This window comes from Symsagittifera roscoffensis, chromosome 3, assembly GCF_963678635.1.
Source record: "Symsagittifera roscoffensis chromosome 3, txSymRosc1.1, whole genome shotgun sequence".
Taxonomy (NCBI): domain Eukaryota; kingdom Metazoa; phylum Xenacoelomorpha; order Acoela; family Convolutidae; genus Symsagittifera; species Symsagittifera roscoffensis.
The window spans coordinates 76,972,762-76,995,056 of record NC_087064.1 but is presented as its reverse complement, the minus strand read 5'-3'; the positions used below and the strand labels follow the sequence as shown (position 1 = coordinate 76,995,056).

The 22,295-nt window shown below is 36.0% G+C and overlaps 4 protein-coding genes across 4 annotated transcripts in view; all 4 read left to right on the top strand.

Annotated features, from left to right (window-relative positions):
* LOC134842856 (ethanolamine kinase 2-like) overlaps positions 1–22,295 on the top strand; it is a 262,324-nt gene that overhangs the window by 181,206 nt on the left and 58,823 nt on the right. The gene's annotated exons all lie outside the window — the stretch shown is intronic.
* LOC134842377 (solute carrier family 52, riboflavin transporter, member 3-B-like) lies at positions 5,571–9,000 on the top strand. Its single transcript, XM_063858683.1, has one exon. The coding sequence runs from the start codon at positions 7,184–7,186 to the stop codon at positions 8,762–8,764; it is 1,581 nt and encodes a 526-aa protein (XP_063714753.1). The 5' UTR covers positions 5,571–7,183; the 3' UTR covers positions 8,765–9,000.
* LOC134841443 (dynein axonemal assembly factor 3-like) lies at positions 18,285–19,736 on the top strand. The gene has a single exon (XM_063857439.1). It carries the CDS (start codon positions 18,313–18,315, stop codon positions 19,672–19,674), a length of 1,362 nt encoding a protein of 453 aa, XP_063713509.1. The 5' UTR covers positions 18,285–18,312; the 3' UTR covers positions 19,675–19,736.
* LOC134842081 (core histone macro-H2A.1-like) lies at positions 20,338–22,163 on the top strand. The gene is made up of 2 exons (XM_063858242.1): positions 20,338–20,849; positions 21,182–22,163. The coding sequence occupies exons 1-2, from the start codon at positions 20,342–20,344 to the stop codon at positions 21,790–21,792; spliced, it is 1,119 nt and encodes a 372-aa protein (XP_063714312.1). The 5' UTR covers positions 20,338–20,341; the 3' UTR covers positions 21,793–22,163.

Sequence of the window (22,295 nt, the reverse complement as noted above, 5' to 3'; positions counted from 1 at the left end):
TATTGTTTCGATGTTCAATTTTTTTTGTTTTTGAATATTTCAGGTTTGTTTGTTTCTATTTTTGTAAAACCTGTTTTTCTCGATGCTGGGACATTTTTTCGGAAATTTTTTAATGAGGCGACTCAAAAGTTTTTAATATGATATATACATCACTCTACCCATTTCCAATAATTATCTCGAATCAGGTATGTGGCATTTTTTATCTTAACATTTTCTTGCGATAATGAAACTTCTTTTGCCTTTTTGTCACTTTTTTGCGCAGTGCAGCTTCGTCTCTGTGAAATTAAACTAAGATCTTGTCCTTCCGACACACGATGGAATTTCAAATGCAAATAAAAAAATTAGTTCCTTTGGATCAGCTGATCAAGAGAAGTAGCGTAATCCACACACACGAGAAGTTTATAATCTTATAGGTTTTGTCATTATTGTTTTTTTTTGCTGCATAAAACCTTCAGCGAAAAGGATGTTGATAGGGTTTTCGTACTATCAAACAACGTTTTTTTATAAGAAACTTTTTTTCTTTATAAACTTTCACAGTTTTCTGTTTTCAATTCATATGGTGCAATTTTTTATGCGGTTTAGTTTCATTTTGGCTTCAAATTGCTTCATTTTCACAATCGTCTGCTTTACCTAAGCGATTTTATTGGTGCCTTAATCATTGCTGTCTGATGAGCCGTAATGATTGACTATTCAGAAGAAAACAAAAGGCAAACAAATCAGCCACTTAGAGTTGAAAAGGTTCCTTTTTTGCTAATACTGCGTTTGCTGTGTAACATTCCGATTCTTTGAAGTGTACTTGTCTGTAATATAATCATTTTTTGTTGCTTGCATTAATAGTTAAAACCATTTCAATGACATTGTTCTGTCCTTTTGGTACATGTGAGAAGCTAGTTAAAAGTCGATTGACGTAGTTCAGACTCTTATATAGTTCTTGATAATTTTTTTAACGTTTTTTAGGAAAAGTTTTAAAATGCTCTGATAGCAAAATAAGTGCACTCTTTCTTATAAACGTACGTATGAATGCCCTTAGATATATGTACTTTTTTGAGATCAATTCAAGTTCATTTGCTGAAGGTAGGCAAAATGCACCTTCCAATGATGAAAACTGAAATCGCGCAAAAGGAACGTGATTGTTTTCTAATTTCGAGAATGGTTTTCAGTTTTAGATTTCCCCGCGCAATAAAAGCGTTCCTAATAATTAATTTTTATCAAATTGGGTTGTTTTTATCAAAAAAAGTCAGTTATAAATTGCTCTTGAAATTCAAGGAGCTTTTTAGTTTGAAATTCGAAAGTTTAAGTTTTTAAAAAAAAAACAGGTCAGTTTTTAAGAGTCGATGAACATAGTTCAGACACTTATTTAGATTGCCATGATTTTTTTTCGTTTGTTTTCTCAGGAATTTAGTTTTTCGCGTTTTGACTTCTGATTTTTTTTAAGTTCAGTTCATTTTCTTGTTAAAATGAAGGCAAACTCCACTATCGAACAGCGAAAGTGTAAAGGTCACGGAAAACGTGATAGAATTCTAGTTTCGACAGTAGAAATTAATTATCCGGTTCCCCGGCGAAATAAAAAAATTACCTGTCGATCCAATTTTTTAGAACTCAGTTAATAATAAAGCGTTCTCAATTTTCATAGGGCATTAAGGCCATCTATTTTTTTCTTAGAATTTCTAAGGTATTTTTTTCTGTTTCCTTGCATTGATTGATTTTTTCCAACTGTATGTTGGCTTTGTTTAAGATAGGGCTGCAAATGGTCAGTCAATCGAGCACAATCGAGATTATGTTTTTAAACATTTATTATTCAACATCTTCATAAATAAAAGGAAATAAATGGTATTTGTAAGGCTCTTCTATGCGTTATTACATAGTTTCCACGTCACTGTTTGCAAAACTTTTTGCATACTGTTTGCACAGTATGCAAAAACTTTCATTTGATTGTTTGTGACACAGACAATACTTTTTTGGAAAATTGCCTGGGCTTTAATATGCTGCACTTGGCCCATTTTCATGATTATTCGGTTTATTTTCCTGGAAAAACAAAAAACTTACCCGATCACAAAGTTAAAATCTTCCCCATTTTCAGTGGAGGGAACAATGAGCATTATGATTGGATTCTTGATCAATTGTCTAAAATTTTTCAAATTTTGGTAACTTTAGTGATGTTAAAACGTAAACTGTGTTATGAGAGCACATATAGATACTCCGAGAAGCAGCTTCTAAGTATCTCTCATATTTGCCGAATAGGGGTCATGTTTTTCTTCATCTCAAGATACTTTCATGCACCTTTCAATCTAGATCACAATAAGGGTGGTTAAACAACCCCATGAATATGATGATCATGATGATGCCATCAACTCATGTTCTGTAGACATGTTCTTATTATGGTTGTGAGCCCAGATTTGATCACCCCATAAATACATTCATCCATAAGAGTTCGTACCAGTTTGTTGACTAGATGACTCATGACTTCGACTCTTTTGAATGGTCAAACGACTCTTCGAAATGATTTATTGGTCACATTAGTGGTCCAGGGTGTTTCAGGACTCGTAAAAATTTAGCAACTAATTGCTGTTTTCAGCGTCTGTATCTTAAGGAAATTAATGAATGGGGAGCGGTGGTGAAGTGGTTACGTCTCCGCCTCTCAATCGAAAGGTCGGATGTTCGAGGCCCACCATGATCAGTGCTTGTTGCTTGAAGGTCAAGCAACATTACCCAGCCCAGAAAAAAAAAACAGTTTTATTTTTGTTGTTTGTGAATTTGATTTGAGAGACTACCAAAATAGCTTTTTTTCACAAATCGCTCTTTATAGAGGACGGCGGCATGAAGCGGAACGAGCTGGCTTAGAACTGATGCAATGTGTCTCTAACTCTTACCCACCCATTCTGTTTCAGCTTTCTCGAAAAAAAAGATGAGATCAGCTCAGCTCTACTGATGCAAGAATATTGAAACGTGCTCGTTGCTTGCGGGTGAGGCAACGTTACCCAGCCCAGAAAAATAACCAAAAAAAATGCATGTAGTTCTTAAGCAGGGGCGCAACAGCGGTTCGCCGTGATGAGCTGTACAGCTCTTGTGTTGGTCCTTTCCCCCGTGGATAAATGGTCTTAATCTTAATCTTAACGTTCTGAATTGATTAACTCAATCTGAATGAAATAAACAGTAAAATACATTCATCAGGCAGTTGTTTGATTTCTGGTGAGGCTGAAGGTTGTTTTGTCCTGGATAATTTTCTCAGTCTGGCTGAACAATACATTCATGAGTTAAATGAATATTGTCATTAACTGTTCCTTTACAATTGACCTTTACGCGAATCGCCTTTAAAGGAATACTTGGCCGCACAAATATTTCCAACGATGGGAAACTACGTTTTTTTGCTTCAAATATGTTTCTACGTATTTTTTTCCAGAAATTCGTTGAAAAAACATCGTTCTCCAAACATTCGTGTTTTTTCTTTAATTTTTTCGGAAAAAGGTTAATTTTTTTATGAACTCACAATTTCTATGAACTTTGTTTGAATTATTATTTGTTTGATATGTTTTGATAATTTCGACAATAGGAATAATTCCAAAAAATTTCAATCTGGTTTTTTAATGTTAAAAAGGATACAAACGGTGCTTGAGAGCTTGAAGAAGTGCAGATGACACTCTACATTCTGGCGTTCAGGCAGTCAAATTCAGATAGGTGTTGGAAGCCACTGACTTAGATCAGTAGATCTCTTCACATGTCCTCGGGTTTACCCCTACTATGCTGGCGAGACCAGAATCTTGGCGCCAATGAATGTTAAAATAGCTGAAGTTTCTGTCTATGCTGACGACGTATTGTCTGAACTCGGCGTGTTCCTTGAGGTCTAAGGCGAGCTCCTGTTAATTAATGTAGCCGTGGGCTAGTGATTATTTCAGAATGAACATATGGATTTCAAATGTAAGTAGCTAGGTACATCATGTTTCTGGTAAACGAGCTGGCTCAGCGAAAGCATTTATGGTTGAAATGAGACAGAACGGTCAAAACTGCATAGCTCTCATGTCATTTTTTAAGTTTTTTTCACGCTCAATTTTGAATTTCGCTTTTCACATTAAATCAAATTCATGTGCTAAAGGAGAGGAAGGTAAATTACAATCTCCAGTTGCGAAATTGGAAATTGCTTGAAAATACTTTTAGTTTTTACCAATTGAACATGTTTTCAGCAGAATTTACCAATTTTCAGCAGAATTTACCAATTGAACATGTTTTCTCTAATTGTGTTAGTTTTTTTTAAAAGTTTAATCAAAAGTGATTTTTGATGTATGGAAATTTAAAGAACTAACGTGATGTATATTCAGAAATGTCCAGAAAATATTCAATTAGTTTTTCGGCTTCTTTGAGTTAATTGACTTTTTTTCAGTGTTCTGTTGTTGATGGCTATGTTCTTGTTTTTTCGATCATGGAACATGGGGAAGAATTTTGTATTCGGATGTGTTTTTGTTTTGTTTTTCACGCAAAATCAGGTTCCACAAAATTTTATCGGAACGGATCGAGTGTATTATCATATTTATGGTCTTTCAGTCGTGGTTTGAACAGTGTAATATTTTTTCCGAAGACATTTATTTTAAAAGACTTACATTATGTTTTGCTGATTACACTTGCGATTATCAAAGGTATCGAAACCGGGTACTAGACTTTTGTCCGTCAATTACTTTGTTCACAGGTCTCATTTGGAGTCATTTCCTGGTGGTACCTGGGTTTTAATGAATTCTATTTCTGAGAGACTGGCTCGTTTAGCCTGGAGGTAACAAATACGCTTGGGACGGCAAAAGTCCTGGTTTCGAATTTGGTCAAGGCCTGTTTTTTACGGGAAATATCTTTTTTCAAATAAAATTGTCAGCTTGTTATTTGAGTTGCCTTTTGTCGCCTGAAAAACGACTTGTCGGCTGAGTTGTTTTGTCGGCTGAGTTGCCTCATCCTTTTTTGTTGTTGTGCGCAATTTTCATTGTAGTTGCTTTTAATGCTTTGATTTACTCCTGCAATTTGTAATTTTTTCTACCTTGACCTTGTATTTCCTTTTGTTTCACTTCTAAACTTAAAGCGTCCCAATTCATTTCGGCTTATATTTTATCGTTTTCGTGACCTAATTTTTTGCTTCTTGATTTTTTATGCTTCTTGATTGCACAAAATATTAAAAGTCTTAGAATCGAATTTATTGTGCAAAGTTTTTCATGACAATGATTTTGTGCTGGGCTCTACTGGAACTTACTATTGGGTTTTGTCGGCTCAGTTGCCGCTCGATAATTGTTCTTCAATTTTCATTAAACTCCGTCGATTGTGTTTCTGGTGTGTCTTTTTTGCTAATAGATCATCATTTCAGACAACAGTTTTTCTTAGCTGTGGTTTTTAATTCAAATAGGAACAAAAATTTTAAAAATGATTGCTAAAATATTATGAGAAACCCTTTTTTAAAAACCCCTGTTTTGGAAGTTTTGAGAAACACGGTCACCCTTCCTTTATTATGTTTAACGACTATCTTCAAAAAAAGCGACGATGCTTTGTTGTTATTTTTCTTTTCCGAGATAGATTCCCACGTGAATCTTGTTGTGTCCATTCTTCGTGTACATACTAAGGAAATGGGAAGCGATTGCGTGCTCTGCTTGCTGTGTGCTATATTGCTATTGGTTCCCACTTTTAGTTGATTGTTTGAAGACGTCTGTTGTTTCCCTCTAATGAGCTCCTGAGACAGAACAAAGTTACAAGGAGTTCACCAACGAACGTCATACAATCATCAATAATATTTCCTTCTGCGTGAACAAATCTCTGAGACACATGAACAAATAATTGTTCACAGTCTTGTCTTCATTCAACCTGACAATTTTGAAAGTTTATACTTTAAAAGGATCGCTGATTACTGTTCACGTTTCAAATCAGCGGTAGACTTTCATTAACATTAGAATAAGTTTGCTGTTTAGTATTTATTTACTATTTATTATTGTTGAAGATAAAGATAACTTTTTCATAAGATTGTCATGACCATGAGTTTTCGTGGCTGTGATTCTTGTCAATATTAAGTCTTGTTCTGTTTTAACCTCTGCTTCTTGAGCCAGTAAATATTTTACGACGCTTCAGTTCATGAACCATCATCAAAAGTTCATTCGAATGTACCATTTATGTTCGTTACGTTGAATTAATATTCGGACTGCGGTCAAAAATATCAGAAGCCGACTCTTACTAATCAATTTTTGAATCCAGTCAGTTTTTATCGCAAATATTGGTATTGAGGGTTGTTTGTTCCTTGTGATTTGAAGAGATCAACGGTTAAAATAGGCAAATATCATATCTATTTTCAGAGCTTGGGATCTATTAAATAAATATGAAAATTGAAATTTCCCTTCTTAGGAATTGACAATGCTTGCGTAATTTCCAGTTCTTCAGTTTTACCATTGTCTGCTAGTGATTCTAATTTATTTGTCGGTCCATTCGGAAATTATTCGTGAATTTGATCACGCCGTTTGGAAAAGCGTGAAAACAATTTTTTGTTGAAAAATACTGCATTTATACTCCGAGTGAAATTGCGTCATTCCAATTACATATCTTCAGCTTTGTGCTGTTTAGTAATCGGACGGAATTTGTTCACAAAGTGTTCACGTTTGTTCAAGTAGACAGCGACTTACTAGACTTCGCAAAAATAGCCTATTGGTCGTGGTAGTAATAAATGAAGTATTCTGTAGTTAAATTTTCGATCAGAAAGACGCTCGTCATATTCATACGGTGTGGTGTCCCTTCACCTGAAGTAACAAATCGACGTGAACAAATTTGCCGACACGATTTTATTATCTTCGCTTGCTCGGGAGATTGTGGTTGTTTCTTGTCTTGTGGTGCTAGTTTCAAAGTCCATATTAAACATTACTATTTATGCTAAATAGTTGGATCAGTTAGAAAAGTTTGTTTGATTCGAATCTTTGTTTTCATCACAAAATTAATTTGCATCAAATTCGAATTGTATTTCTCGATTTGATTTTCTCGGTTTGAACTCACACTTTGAAGCGAACGAATAGTCACGACTTTATTCATTTCGTAAACATCCTTTGCCCTTCCCAGATCGGAAACTGGTCTAATTTTAATTTGAACCTTGTCCGAATTTATCCGATCCATAAGTTCAGTATAGTAATCTACAAACCAGCATCCACTAGTTTTGATAGTGATAATTCAGATCCAACAGTTAATGTGCTATAAGCCACCAACGAGAAATCTCAAAAACAACGGAAGTATGTCCAAGCCATACAGCTGGTTGTTCCACCTACTCTTTGCCATCTTCGGAACCGGATCGTGGCTCGCCATCAATGGAATCTTCTCAGAACTCTCATTCCTCGTTCAGACAGCCCCGGAAAGCTGGAATCTGGCTTCGAGTCTAACCCTGACAATCCAGCTGGGAAATATCATCCCTTTCCTGTATGTAATCGCAGGCAGGTTGAGAAAGTTTAGACACACAGAGCATGTCGTGATATATGTGATCCTAGCTATAGGATGCATGTCTTCAGTGCTCCTCGCATTTTTCTGGGACAAAACGGAAACATTCGGTGGAAAACCTCACAGTTTGTATCTTCTGATGTTCACCTTCACCCTTGCAGCTGTCGATTGCACATCATCAGTTACATATTTTCCATTCATGGCCAAGTTCCCAGAAAAATTCATAGTTTCTCTGATGATTGGAGAAGGGTTTTCTGGACTAATTCCAAGTGTTCTGGCACTGGCTCAAAATGCGGGAACCGAAAAAGTAGTCTCAGCTCAATCAACAACACACGAGAGCTTGTCCGGAAACACGACAGAAGCTCCTTCGAACTCAACATACTGTTTCACAAACGCTCATTTCTCAGAGAAAACCTACTTTTTGCTAATATTTGTCCTGTTTCTGATAAGTGGCGTGGCATTTTTCATCATAAATCTTCTACCGAGTCCCGGAAGTCAAAATCCTACGCTGACAATCGTAAAAAGAAACGGGAGTAGTTCTACTAGCAATCGAAGTTCGAATCCCAGCGAGTACGGAAGCGATGATTCGAACTATGACCGAGAAATGGACCCTCTTAAAACCCTGATTAGCTCTAAAGACCATTCGGCTCCCACAGCGGGACATACTGCAATGAGGAACTCAGACATGCTGGGAACATTCGAATATTCTGTGGATTTTCACCTGGAGCCTCAAGATGAAGAGAATAATGTGGTGACTGAACCGATCAGAATAGAGGTTCCGACGACGAATAGCAGCTCCACTTTCATACATTCTGTAGCGGGAACAGTTGTGACTCAGTCTGATTTGGCCCACTTTGCATTTCTATTTAGTGTCTGTTTCCTCTTCAATGGTGCTCTGCCGTCCATTTCCACCTACATTTTGCTGCCATATGGAAACGAAGAAATGCTGGTGATTTCAAATATCGGAAACATTGCCAACCCTGTCACGTGTATAATACTCATGTTCTTGCCTTTGACAAATAGTCTAACACTCAGTGGCGTGTCTACCTTACTGACCGTTATTTCGTCAGTTGTTCTCACCTGTTTTGCAATCACTGCACCCCCCATGACTGGCCAAGTGTCAGGCGCGATGGCCGTAGGTGTTCTCTGGGTGTTTTTCAAGACCGTAGCGACTGTTGCACGGGTGGTGCAAGCGAACGCGTGTAAATCACGAGGCAAGGAACATCTCTTCCTGTACGGTGCAGTAACCCAAGCCGGATCCTTCTTCGGTGCTCTTATCTTCTACGTTTTGTGTAATCATACCTCAATCTTTGTTCCTGCTTACTCAGACTGCTAGTTCTTGTATCACATTCACATCCATGTCAGTCTTTGTGCCAGCCAAAACTTTTAGAATTGAACTTTGTCCAAGTCTAACAATGTTCTTTAGTTTAAATTTTGTTGTTTATGAAATGTAAATGTTTTTATATATTTGTATGCTGGCGAATGATTATGTTAAAATGCTGCTTCACAATATCGATATTTTGCTGTTTTCTTTCACAATTTATGAATATCCTAATGCAGCCTTAGTTGAAAATTACCAATGAAAAAAGTTTTTCATTCGAAAGAGAGAGAGAGAGAGATTCAGGATAAGAGGTGTACCCCATACAAATGTTATAGTCTTTCCTGGTCATTGTAGAAGCTAGCTTTTGATAATTTGAACATCTCGAATTGAACTCGAAGTTTTTTCAGGTCATTATCAAAGCGTAAGTTGTTGAGCGAAGCTCTTTTTGCTACTCGAACTTTCACGTGGTACCACTATTGTAATTAAATCCGGAATGAGCTAGGCTGTGGTAAACCTGAAGACAAAGGTCAAGCTAAAGCAAACGCCATACCAATAAGCTAAGTCTGTAAATTTGTATTAAGGACATTCTTAGCTGGCATGTTCGTTTCGTACTTGTTTTAATCGCGAAACTCCTTTTGTCTCACTGTGTTTATCATTGATGCAGACTCTTCGATTTGAAAATTTAAAATCCAAATAAGACTGATTGTATATGAGGGCAAAGCCTTGAATTTTCCGACGACTGCCTTGTAAATAGTCTCGAATAGTTTAGTTGGAGAGAAATTTGATAACTGTAAATTTTTAATTGTTTTGTTTTTGTCCTCCAACAGCCAATTCTTCAAATAGTTGTGATAAAAATTGAATAGCATAGGAAATTAATTTGAAGAATTAGTTTACCTCGCTTCAGTTTGGAATGATTTTTAGTGCGGGATTATTCGCTAAGCGTAAATATATTGCAATAGGCTTTCAACGTATATAAAATCTTCTAAACGCACATAAATTTGTTCAGAAACTTTTTGGTATTTTTAAATCCCACGATCTCAGCAAAAAGATATCAGGTAAAATATTTTTCTATGTTTGAACTCAGAAGTCGATGGCTCCCTGGGTGCATGAACAATTTCGGTCAATAAAAGGTTATTAGTTCGATCACCGATACAGATAGGTCTGAATAAAAATCACCAAGCATATATATTTCTTACTTTCTTCGAAAACCGGAACAAAAAATTTACCCGGTTGCTGTGCAAGTAGCAGTGAAAGATCCGCGTGCGATTAATTGAGCAAAAACGTTTTAATTGAAAATTTTGACAATTTTTTTCTTGGCAGGTCTGGATTCTAAAGGGCTCGGCTTAAGCTCCAAATAGAAGAAAAGAGCTAGCATATAAAATAATTCGTGTCAGTTGGGGGAGTGAAAGCAATCTGAAATTGAGGTGAAATTCGAACTAAAAATCAAAAATAGATGTTATATCAGAGCGAAGCCTTGAATGCTTCATACTGCACTTTAATGTCAAAAACGAACAATTGATAAATTAGTCGGAATTTTTTTTATTCTCTCTTTCTCTGTAAAATACAAAGGGCTGTTTTAGCGTCTCGTATCCTAGAAGTATGATCAAATGCCTTGCCTCAATTCAATTTGGAATGATTTAATCCACCGCTTGCTCATGTTATAAGAACGCAGTATTTTGCACGTAAATTGTTCCAAATTAGCTATTTTCAAACCCCCATAACTCTACGAAAAATGATTTTAGGTGAAATCTATTATATATTAAAGTGCAGCCTTCACTATCTGGACATGTTTATGCTTTTTCAACGTATTCTTTTTGCATGTTTAATGAAAAAGTTTTTGCACGTTCAAGCTATATAGTATATTGCAATGGTCAAGATTTTTTCGATTTCCCATTTTCAGTTCAGTGTTTATTTCACCGAGTTTAAAATCAGCAACCCAATAGTTTCCAGCAAACTCAAATTTACAAGTAATTCACAAAATTTGAAATTCCCAACCCTGTAGTGGGGTGCTGTCAGATTACCTCTAAGGATTGTGATTCTTGCCTCCAAATATGTTTGCTACATTTCTTGTAGTTTTCGAGATATGATGTGTTATATGATTTCTTCTTTTAATTTTTCAGAAAACTCATCCGTGTAATTGGCTTCTGTTAGAGTACTCCCAGGAGTTCTTAGTTGCTAATTTTGCGTTCAAATGTGACTGCGCGAATGCTCGTAGTTTCCAAGATGCGACAGTTGTTAGGTCAATTTTCAAAAAATGTTCAAAGAACTCAGATGTAAAAAATATCACAAAATTTGTATTTATCATCTCTATAGTGAGTCTCTGCAAGGGGACTCCCAGGAGTTGCAATTTTTGCCTCCAAATGTGACTGCTCAAATTTTTGTAGTTTTCAAGATAAGACATTTTTTGTGGTTTTCTCATAAAATTTTCAGAAAACTTCAATTTCGATTTTTTTTTGAAAATTTGAAATTCTAACCCTGTAGCTAGGGGCTGTTATAGTACCCTCAGGGCTTGCGAATCTCATCTCGAAGTATTACTTTTCAAATCATTGTAGTTTTTGAGAAATGACGTTTTCTATTGTTTATGAAAAAAAACTGTAGAAAACTTAAATTTAAAGTTTCTCAAAATTTGAAATTTCCAAGGCTGTAGTTGGGTACTGCGAGATCGCTCTCAAGAGCTGCAAATCTTGCGTCCAAATGCGAATGCTGAATTGCTTTTAGTTTCCGAGATGTGACGTTTTTTATATAATTTTGAATTTTTCAAAGAACTTAGATATAAAAAACTTCACTTAGTTTTATGGTTTTTCAAAATTTGAATTAAAAAAACTTAAATATAAAAGACTTAACAAAGTTTGAAATTACCAACCCTGTAATTGGGTGATGTCAGAATACATTCAAAAGATGCTACCAATATACGCGGTTTTTTAATAAGTTGTCAAAAATTAGAAGCACCGGAGGTGCGTTATGCGCTAGTTTTTCTTTATTTGAGCTCCGGAAAACATTATTTTTCAGATGATAAAAAAAATTCAGAGAAAAACAGTTAGTTAGAAAGTCGAAAATTAACTGAAAAAAAGCCAGCATAGTATATATTTTCTGAAAAATTTCTCATAGGACTGAAATGGCTTAAATTTGATACCGCTCTTGACCTGCGAGCTTTTTTTTTGAGATTTACTAGAATACTTAGGGAAAAACCCGACGCCATAGTTCCGCCTCATTTTTCGAGCCTGTTCGGAACACTGAATTAAATTTTAAGTTGAATGGGAGGTTAGTCCTGACTCCTCCAAGCTGAATGGAAGTTTTTTGTGTCTTCAGTAATTTAGTAGTGGCTTTTAAGGAACCATTGGCCTCCAATTATGGTCAAGTATTTTTTTTCATGATCTTTATGGCTTGTGTGACGTGTTAATGATGACGTTCTTTTGGATACTATTGATTTGCTGTGATCAAATTGTGTGATAATTTATGATAAGGTTTGAAGCTATGATTTTTTCTGGTCTGATCTGATTTCAATAAGCTCACTAGTATGATTAAAGGTTTACGGGTGTTCAGTAGTTTTCATCATCATTGTCATCAGTCTTTGTTGCTTTAGAATTCCCTTTTTGTTCACGTAGTTGCTCGGTAATACCAACGAATTCTTGTTACCAACTTATTAGCTATCCTTTCACAGTGAAAAAAATGCTCCCTTCCAGTGTCCAGTTATTCTCAAGGATGTGTTGTCATATTGCCAAGAGGAATTCTAAATTTCTGAAGTCTTGCAGCTTCCGTTTCATTTATGCGAAATGTTATCATCATTTTCACTCATTCAGCCATTTGAATGAGCGTTGATCAGATGTGCATTGATCATTGATTTTTTCTGCGATAAAAGACTTAGATGTAATGATGAAATACCGAGTAACTTCGATTTGATTTGGGTTTGCCTCTGAAAATGCCGCCCATCAAATAAAAAATGAAATCTTCCAGACTCGTATTTTTTTACTTCCCTTTTGAATATGAGCTTACAATATTTTCAAAGAGCGAAAGCTTTACGTTCATGATTAGCAGAGTGTTTTCTCTTTGTATGCTTAAAAACTATTCTGCTCACTAAAATGTGTTCATTTTACAGATAAGCGCTTTTTAGAAAATAAATCAGATTTTTTTAAATATGTATTTGTTACGAATCAGATAAGTCTTTATTATGACTAAAAATGTCCGATGCCTGGGCAAGTAGCGCAGAACTTCCAATCAAATCACACTTTTTCCAAACTATTTTCAGGTTTCTAAAAATTTGATGTATTTGCTTTCATATTTCCTGTCTTAGTCGTTTTTTTTTTCGTATATCTGCTAAGTGCTCCAAGCTTCATTTCTGTGATTCTTGCCTGTATGTAGAGAGCATTTGAACTAATTGGTGATTTATAGTTCAAAAACATCAAATTATTTTTCTCTAAAGCGGCAGCATGCTATATCACGCATTATGTACGCCGTTTCTGTGATGTACCTGTTTTTGCCAGTTGACTCAACCTCTATGTAATTGTCGCAAAATTAGGCTTTGAGACAAGGTGGTGGTCACAGATTATGTTTTGAGAAGACAACAGCTAATTTTGATGCAATAACTAAATCTATTTTGCTATGAAATTGTGACAAGCAACAGTGATTACTTGGTCATGTACCTCCACTGTAGTTCTGACTGTCTAATTTTTAGATGTGGGCTTAAGCTTCTTTGAATGGTAGCTGTGTTGCACTTCACTTCATTGACTTCAACTGACAACCTTTATTCACGTCATCACAACTCATTCATGTTCTTATCTTTGACCTTTGTTAGATGAAAGGATTCTTCATGCTATTAAATGGTCAATTTAAGTTCAATAGTCACTTGATTTGCATGCTTTTTGGTTTCAAGTTAGACCTAATAATGCTCTCTGGTATTACAAAACTGCATTGCGAATGGAACTTGTTCAGTCGAGAATTGGCCTAAACAAGCTGAAAAGATGTGATTCTGATTAACAGCAAGTTGTACCCGTGGTTTTCCCATTGTGTGGGTTTCGCATTCTTGATGTCAGCTGACCCTTTTAGGGAACTTTTGATACCATGTTAAAGTCTGGCCTGTCTCTCAATAAGCCCACTTTTGCGAGTAGAAAATATAAATTAGTTTTACCCACGCGATAATCATGATGGTTGCAGAAACATATTTGATGCAGGTAAACTATCAAAAATAGAGGATGTTTTGAAACTTCTTATTCCATGAGATTACTTGAAGGGTTTGCCAGCCCATTGCCTCAATTTAAGATGCCATCATAATGGTGGTTCTACTGGGATTAAGTTGCGAGTTGCACGATTCAAGTTATTGCGTTCAGTGCGTTTTCTAGGTTTTCAAAAAAGTGAAAAAATAAAAACTCTTAGAGAAAGAATTAATTTTTCAATTAAAAGCGAATCAAGCGAAGTGTAGGGAACATTTATACTGATTAAAACAAAATTTACAGATCAGTTTATCTTCGTACATGATAGAAATATTTTGAATTCGTTTGTTTAAAACGCAATATCTCTTGCTTTCTGTATCATGCTTTCTGTAGAAGTGGAGCCGAAATAGAAAAACAGCTGGTCTAAATTTCTGAGACGTTCATCTCATAGGCTTTTCTGATCAAATATAGCATGTTCCGGGGATTTTTGGAAGGACTGAACCGCAGCTTGCTTGAAGTCAATCAGAATTTTTCCAGGCTTGCAGTTATGTGCTAACGCAAACAAGGCCTCCAAAAAGCGATTGAAGTTTTTTCGGTTTTGGTGGTGGGAAAAGCGTATATTCAAGCTGTTTAGTTCCAATCTTTCTATTGATATACATGATTTTACTTTTCAGCCAAAATCTTTTTGCAAATACCTAGGTGTCATTGTAGATGATAAGCTTAAATTTTTTCACCATACACAGAATATTCAATCAAAACTAGGTCGTCTCTGTGGTGTAATATCAAAAATGAGACATTATGTACCAAGATCCATCCTACTGAAATACTATATGTCGAATATCAAGCCAATAATACAATATGGCTTGCTCGTCTTCGGCGGCATGAGTTTTTCATTTTTAAGCCCAATTTTGAATATGCAACGAAAAATTGTTCGCATGATCTGCTTCAAAAGGAAAGTTGATACCATTACTAAATTCTTTTCTGATAACAAAATACTAACAGTTCATGAGCTATATGTGTACGATTTGATGAAGTTTTGTTTACGATCACTAAATCTAAAACATCCAACTTGTTTTCTCAATTCTTTGTTTACTTTTAAAAATTTTGCCTATAATACGCGAATTTCAAAAAGGTCGAATATTTGTTCCTCCATTCTGTAAGAATAAGGTAAAATCATGTTCTTTGACTAATAGGGGTTCAAAGTTATTATGAGTATAAATAAGCTCTTACCTGAAAATATTGGATTGATGTCAAAAAATGAAGAATACAGTTTCGTCCATAAATTTAAAGATAATTTCATATGTGGCAATTACGAGTTGGTGCAAAACATATTTCTTTGAATTTTTATTTTTTAAAAATGGTAGCCGCTGGCTAAATGCTATCAAACAACTATTCTAGGGTTGCGATTCTATGCTGAAAATATGAGCCTCCAAATCCTTGTAGTTTCCGAGATATCGCATTTTTTTGAAAATTAAAAAAAATGAAAAAAAAATTTTTTTTTCATATAATTTCTCATATTCTTAGTTCGTCAGCTGGAATGAGAATTGACCGAAATGACAGGACTAGATGTAATAACTATTCCTTAATGAGGGCTTAATTTTCCCCCACAATCCTATATTTATTCGAATATAAATTTATCTTTATTACTTAATTGCAATCATAATTTGTTCAACGGGTAGACGTCAAGTAGGCACATACTGCGCCTTTTGTCTTTCCCCTCCATTTGTTGATTTAATAATTTAAATAAATTCATGCTGGTATTATCAACTATATGGGGAAATAAATTCTTTTTCTTCTTCTTAGTAATATGGTTTGACTAAAGCTGATCGAATATTTGGGAGTATTTTGATTGATTCTATCGGCCCGCCTGGAAGAGAGTTTTTTCAAATATGGACGTATGGACGTGACCGCACAAAAAATGTTCGCTCAGGATCATACCGGAATAAGTTCATACCGGCATTTACACCTTGTTACACTCTGCTCTCTCTCTCTCTCCTTCTCTCTGATTTGTTGACGTTTTGGGCTTCAGGTTTTCCCTAGGAAATGACATGGTTATCTTTTCACTCGTCTCGATTAGATATTTGTTTTTGTAAAGGCAGATGCTGGACATATATTTGATACTTAAGTCAAATGCAGTTTTCTGTGAACTCGTTTTTCGATGAACTAAATTTTGTGACTTGACGCTACAGGAATCGGCTGGTTCTTTGTTGAAAGAGTGCATAGAAAAAAAAATCATATGTTTTTCGCTCTTGTTTGTGTTTGTAAGTGCAGTGCAGGATAAAACGAGTTTTTCAAAATCGATTTAATTTTAAAAATTGGTGTGAATTACCAAAGTTGAGGTAAGAAAGTTTTTTAAAATCTAATTGGTGTAGTGAAACATCTCGTGGAAAATCATCTATGAATTTATTGATGAGAGTCTTCATGATTCCAAAAAAGCTATTTTAGTGTGTATAGCTGCAATAAAAGCAAGTTACTGAATCTGGCGCGTAATTTTTGCAGGATAAATTCCGTGTTTTTATGACCAAATTAGGAGTTAAGACCAGGTTTTCATGCAGGAGTTCTTTCGGTGTTATGTTATAAAATTGGAGTTAAATTGTCGAGGAATTATATTGTTATGGATTGAAATTACTGGGTATACAAATGCACGATGTTAGATTAAATGGGGTTAAATTTTGATTGTCAAAATAATCTATACAAGATCATATGCACAAGAAGATAAATTATTGTCATGATATTCATTCGGGATGTTCCCGTTTCAACTTATATTATAGTTCACGTCCATTTAGGCCCCTAATTTTAATTTTTTCAGAAGTAAAAATGGGACCAAAAAAGAAATCTAAAAATCTAGCTGCAAATGATGGTGAGAGTGACAGCAAACCAGCTCCTCAGTTAAATCTTGGGAGTTTCCTGTTTCCAAATGAACAGTCATCGAACTCGGAGCCACAACCTACTTCATCATCAGAGCCCAAACAGACCTGTTCAATCAAGCGCACAAAAAAGGGTAATGCACCCGTAACTGTTGAGAACAGCTTTGGAGGTCGGAAGGTGTTGACTTTGATTCAATACCGATATGATGATACAATAATTGAATCATGCAAACGTATCCTAAATAATAGTTAAGACATTTCTAATCATTTGAAAGCGCATGAAAGATTAACCGATTCAACATCTGAGAAATAACTAAGGACAAATGAAGTAGGATTTTCTCGAGGGGGGGGAGGGGGGGGTTTCAAAAAAAATCAGACTATTTTGACCAAAATATTTGCGCTGCAGTCAAAATTTTGAAAAAAAAACGGGCCAAAAAAGCCGGTTCAAACAATTTTTTTTTCGGCACGTCCTACCCTTCAAAATTAGGATATATTGGCGCCGCCAGTGCTTTTGGAAAAAATTAAGAGTTGATTGGCCTAAAATGGATGTTATAAAGTAATACCAAAGGTGCCCTCCCACGTAAATCCGCCTCTGAGGAAGGGTGCAATTGAGTTCAATAGGAAGGACGTGGAGAATGGGTTAACTCAACTGGAAGCGTAATTAAAATGCGTTAGGCCTTAAAATACAGTTAAAACTATTTTAAAAAAAGAATTTATATGAATGTCAGTAATTTTAAGATAAATTATAAGGCAAATTCATGTTACCAGCGGAAGATAGTACTTAACCACGCATGAAAATGCAGAAAGACATAGTTTAATTAATTGCTTGATATCGATTTAAGTTCGTCTGTTGTTGTGGCAAATTGTGATCTGTCGTATTGATACCATTGTACATTACAAGGTTTTTATATATGTGGCTATTAATTGCACATATTTAAGTTCTGAACTAGTTCCCATCTGTGGTGCTCGGAAAATGTTGCCTAGATAAGACTAGAATGTTTAATTTCTATTTGCACAAAATTTAGTTCTGAATATAAAAATTTCCAAATTGTGTATCATCTGTCCACGAAAGGTCACCATTATATCGAATGTATCGGGTGACGCCGCTGCTCTTTTGAAGTTGATGAAGTCGAAGTTTGGGACTGGCGGGGAGGTCACCGAGGGAAAAATTGAACTGCAAGGCGACCACGGACCAAAAGTGTCCAAGTTTTTGAAGGAGAATAAGTATCTGGTCAATTGATGAGAAATCAATCTTGCCATTCAATTCTAGTTAAAACTATGAGGCGATGTCCAAGCCATCTTAGTCAGACGCGAAAAGAGAACTGATTGCGGGTCGGAATTGTGTCGATACAGCAACAAATGGGCAATCCAGGATATATTGGAAAACCCGAGTCATTTTTTTGGCGAAGTGTACGCATAAACTTAAATGTCCATTTACTGCAGGAAAAATAATTCAAATAAAGCTTCCAGTTTTTTATCAACCTGGAATATATTTGGAATCATGAATGAATATCGGTGATATAAAATTCTTTTTTTTTTCAGGCCAGTAATGGATGGTTATGGGAACATCAGTTGGTGGGGGTTCTCACCTGCTTTGAACCTTATAGACTATCTTCCTAGTAGGGAAATCAATAATGACAAAGGAGACACGCATTCTGAAGTTAATATTCTGCTGGTCAATAACCACGACCCCAGAAACATCATTAACACGCTATGTAATCTATGTGATCCCAAGAACCAGTCTCAAAGTCGGACCAAGATAAACTTTTATGTTCTGGAACCCTTTGTGGAGCAAGTTGGAAGGTATATGCTTTTATTGAATGTGATCTTGGACGCATCTTTTGGTCTTCAAGAAAAGATTGAAACGTTTCTGGAACTGTACGGCAATTCCTTACTGCGAAATCCAACAGCCGAGTATGTTAGTCAACAATCGGCGAAATTCATAGAAGCGGTCACAGATTTAGACCAATGTAAGGAATTATTTCCTATTTACGATCTCTCGATTCTGAAACACAAAGAACGCGATTACCTTGAAGGTACGTTGAAGTTTTGGAGGTCGACTGATAATCACAACTTTCAGATACACAAAATGTGGGATTACAGAAACCGTGAGTATCTGGGACCACGTTATGACGTGAAAGAGAATACTTTTGACTGGGACCGAATTATGAGACTTGTCGAAAGGGGTGCGAAGGTCATTCATAAAGAGGAATACGAGTCGTTCCGCAGCAAGGGAGTTGCGTTTGAGAGCCGCTCGGGCGATTACAATGTGCCGAACCGAACGACTTCCTCGCCTATTGTAGTAACCGACGCGAGAGCTGACCGAGTTATGAAACGAGGGTACTTCGGAGACATCGTTACGGGACCGTTTATTGGTTTCGGAATCGAAACCGAAAATGAAGATTTGTACAAAAAAGCTAATAATATGTACATACATAATTCACTAGATGTTGCAACGCATAATCTACAGGAGTTGCTAAAAAAGTTGAAATGTCACAAAAAAATAATCGAAGAAGCAAATCTTACAGAAGTTGACGAAGAAAATGAAACTGAATCGGACACTTTGCTCACGGATGATTTTTCAAACGTGTCTGTTAAATTTATATACGGAAAAGACATGAAATATTTCTTGACAAAAGAGAAATTCAAAAACAGTTTCGACTTAGTACATGTGGCAAGTGACGGTGCAAGTTTCTTGGACGAAAGTTTGACCAATATTTTGAAGCAAAAAAGTACAGTGCTGGTTGAAAGTCCGAAGTATATTATAGACTTGAAACCGGAACAAGTTGCTTCAATTTTGCAAACTCTGAAAAAGCGAGGAGAGGATTTCGGCTTCAATTATTTTGGATTTTCTGACTTCGAGCAAAAACCATTTGAAGTGAATGTTCTGCACTTTCTTAAATCGATTTAGTTCACTGTGCTGTGTAATGATCCTGTTTGTTGAACGTGTAAAAATTAGCTGTATTTTTAAATTTGTATAAGCGTTTTCTGTACATACAAAGCAAAATATATATTTAATGTTCATAATCATGAAAACACTGTAAATAAGCGTTTTCTGTACATACAAAGCAAAATATATATTTAATGTTCATAATCATGAAAACACTGTAAATAAACATTTACTTTTCAAGGTTCGTCAAAGGCTTTGCTTACACTTCAATTAGGTCACGTTTCACCTCAAATTTACTTTTTCGTCACGCCGTTTTGTTAACTATTTTTGTAACCTGATTCTTGGTTGTGTCTCGATGGCCTTATTGTTACATGGCATTAAAACGAAAAATTCGCAAATAGTATTGCTAAGATTCATTCTAAATCGATGTCTTATGAAGCCAAATCGTTTGAGTGTTCAAGATACTCAGATGAATAAATTCAAACTGATATTCAAGCAAAATGAGATTTTTGTATGCAAATGATTTAGTTCCTGCTAGTTTTTTTCAACGAATTTAAATCTTTATTATTAAAATTTTTTTAAAAATACTACATTTATTGCTTAATAATGATTTTTTTCCTGTGCAGCTTACAAACTAATGGGCTATACATTTAAAGAGAGCAAATGATTTTTCATTTCAGATTTTAAAATGGTAGGCAAAGCCCCAGCTGCTAAAAAGGGAGCAGCATCCGCCCCAAAGTCCATATCTCGCTCTGCCAGAGCAGGACTCGTGTTTCCTGTCGGCCGAATCCTCAGGAAGTTCCGACTGATGAATAGTCACAAGTTCCGATACAGTGCGGGAACTCCTGTATATTTTGCAGCGGTGATCGAGTACCTCTGTGCTGAGATTCTAGAACTAGCTGGCAATGCCGCGAAAGAAATGAAAGTGAAAAGAATCACTCCTAGGCAGATTCTCCTGGCTGTCTACAATGACGAAGAGCTGAACGAGCTGCTGAAGAATGTGACTATTCCACAGGGCGGAGTGTTGCCCAGAATTCACACTGAGCTGCTGCCTAGCCAGAAGGGAAAATTGCCAGCAAAAGCTGCAGTCCCAGTGGCTCAGAAGACGCCGGCTAAAAAAGTTCCAGCTGCAAGAAAGCCAGTGGGCAAACAGTTGAATGTAAAGACAGTCAGTGGAAGCAGCGGTGGTGGGCCAGGTAGCGTTGAATTGTTTTTAACAACTTAGTTATAATAAAAATACATGAAAATGGGTGACAAATTTCAATAATACATCTTTAAATATTTTATTTGCGATTGCTTGCAAAGAATTTCATTTGAGATTTCTTCAGCTTTTTACATCAATTATCATACATCTGTATCCTTTCAAAAAGTTTTCACGAAAATGTGCATCCAGATAATGACTCGGCTTTAAAATAAAAGAGCAGGTATTTGATTTATAACCGTTTTGCAAAATTGATTAAAAAACTTGATTTGCATGGTTTCTTATTCAGTTTTTACTTGAGATGAACATATCGGTTCTTAATTTCAGGAAAAGCTAGAGGAGGTGTGGCTCTTCAGAAGCAAGACTCGTCCGTGGTCACAACCTTGTCTGAAAGAATCATAGGCGAGACCGGTCAGAAGCTGTCAGTTCTGCACGGAACAATTACAAGCATGGTCGCAGACGCAGTTGTGCACCCCTCGGCTGGCGGTTTCAGCTTCGGAGGACAAGTAGGCTCAGCTCTGATGCGAAAAGGCGGTCGACAACTAAGCGCAGCAATTGATACTTTGAGACAGCAATATGGATCGATTCCCAGCCTGGGCGCGGTCGCAGGTCCCGCTTTTAACATTAAAGCGAGTTACATTATACATGTCAATGGGCCTTCGCACGGGGGAACTAAATGTCACCAAGATATGGAAACTCAGATCCACAATTTGCTGAACCTAGCCGAGCGGGAAAAGTATGGGACGATTGCACTGCCTTGTATCGGTAGCGGAAATGCAGGATGGCCAAAACAGGAGGCGGCTCAGACTATCTTGCGAGCAATTCACATGTACCTCCGAGGAACCCCGAACCAGCATCTAAAGACAGTGATATTTGTTCTGTTCGATAAAGAGACCCTAGAAATCTACAGGCAGGAGTTGGGAAAGTTACCCATTTAGAACCATGGAACCAATGATTAGTTGTCCATTCCTTTAAATTTGTATCTCTTTTCTTAGTGTCTCAACAGTTTTAACAATCGCACACTTGCGCAGTCATTTGATGATAATATAGGTAATAAACATTTATAAAACTAACCTTATCTTCTTAATGTTTAATAAAATGATTCTTCTAACCTAAAAATATTGCTGATAAATTTTATTCTCATTTCGTAAAATATTATTTGTTTCCAAAACTTCCATAAAATTCAGGCATTTATACTTCCTATTTTAACCCTCTTAGTGTTTGTTTCATTCTCTTTAAATAGTAATTCATATCTACAAATTTGTTCTTACAGTCTAATAACTGATAGGTTTTCGAAGTATCAATTTCATAAAAATATATTTCAAAAAATTAATTTCCTTTTTACTCGAGTGAAGTGAGGTATGTAGTTGGTGGCCCTTTTTAAAACTACAATATATTCGATGCGCAGCTACCCGGGTTGACCTCCATACACCGAAAATGC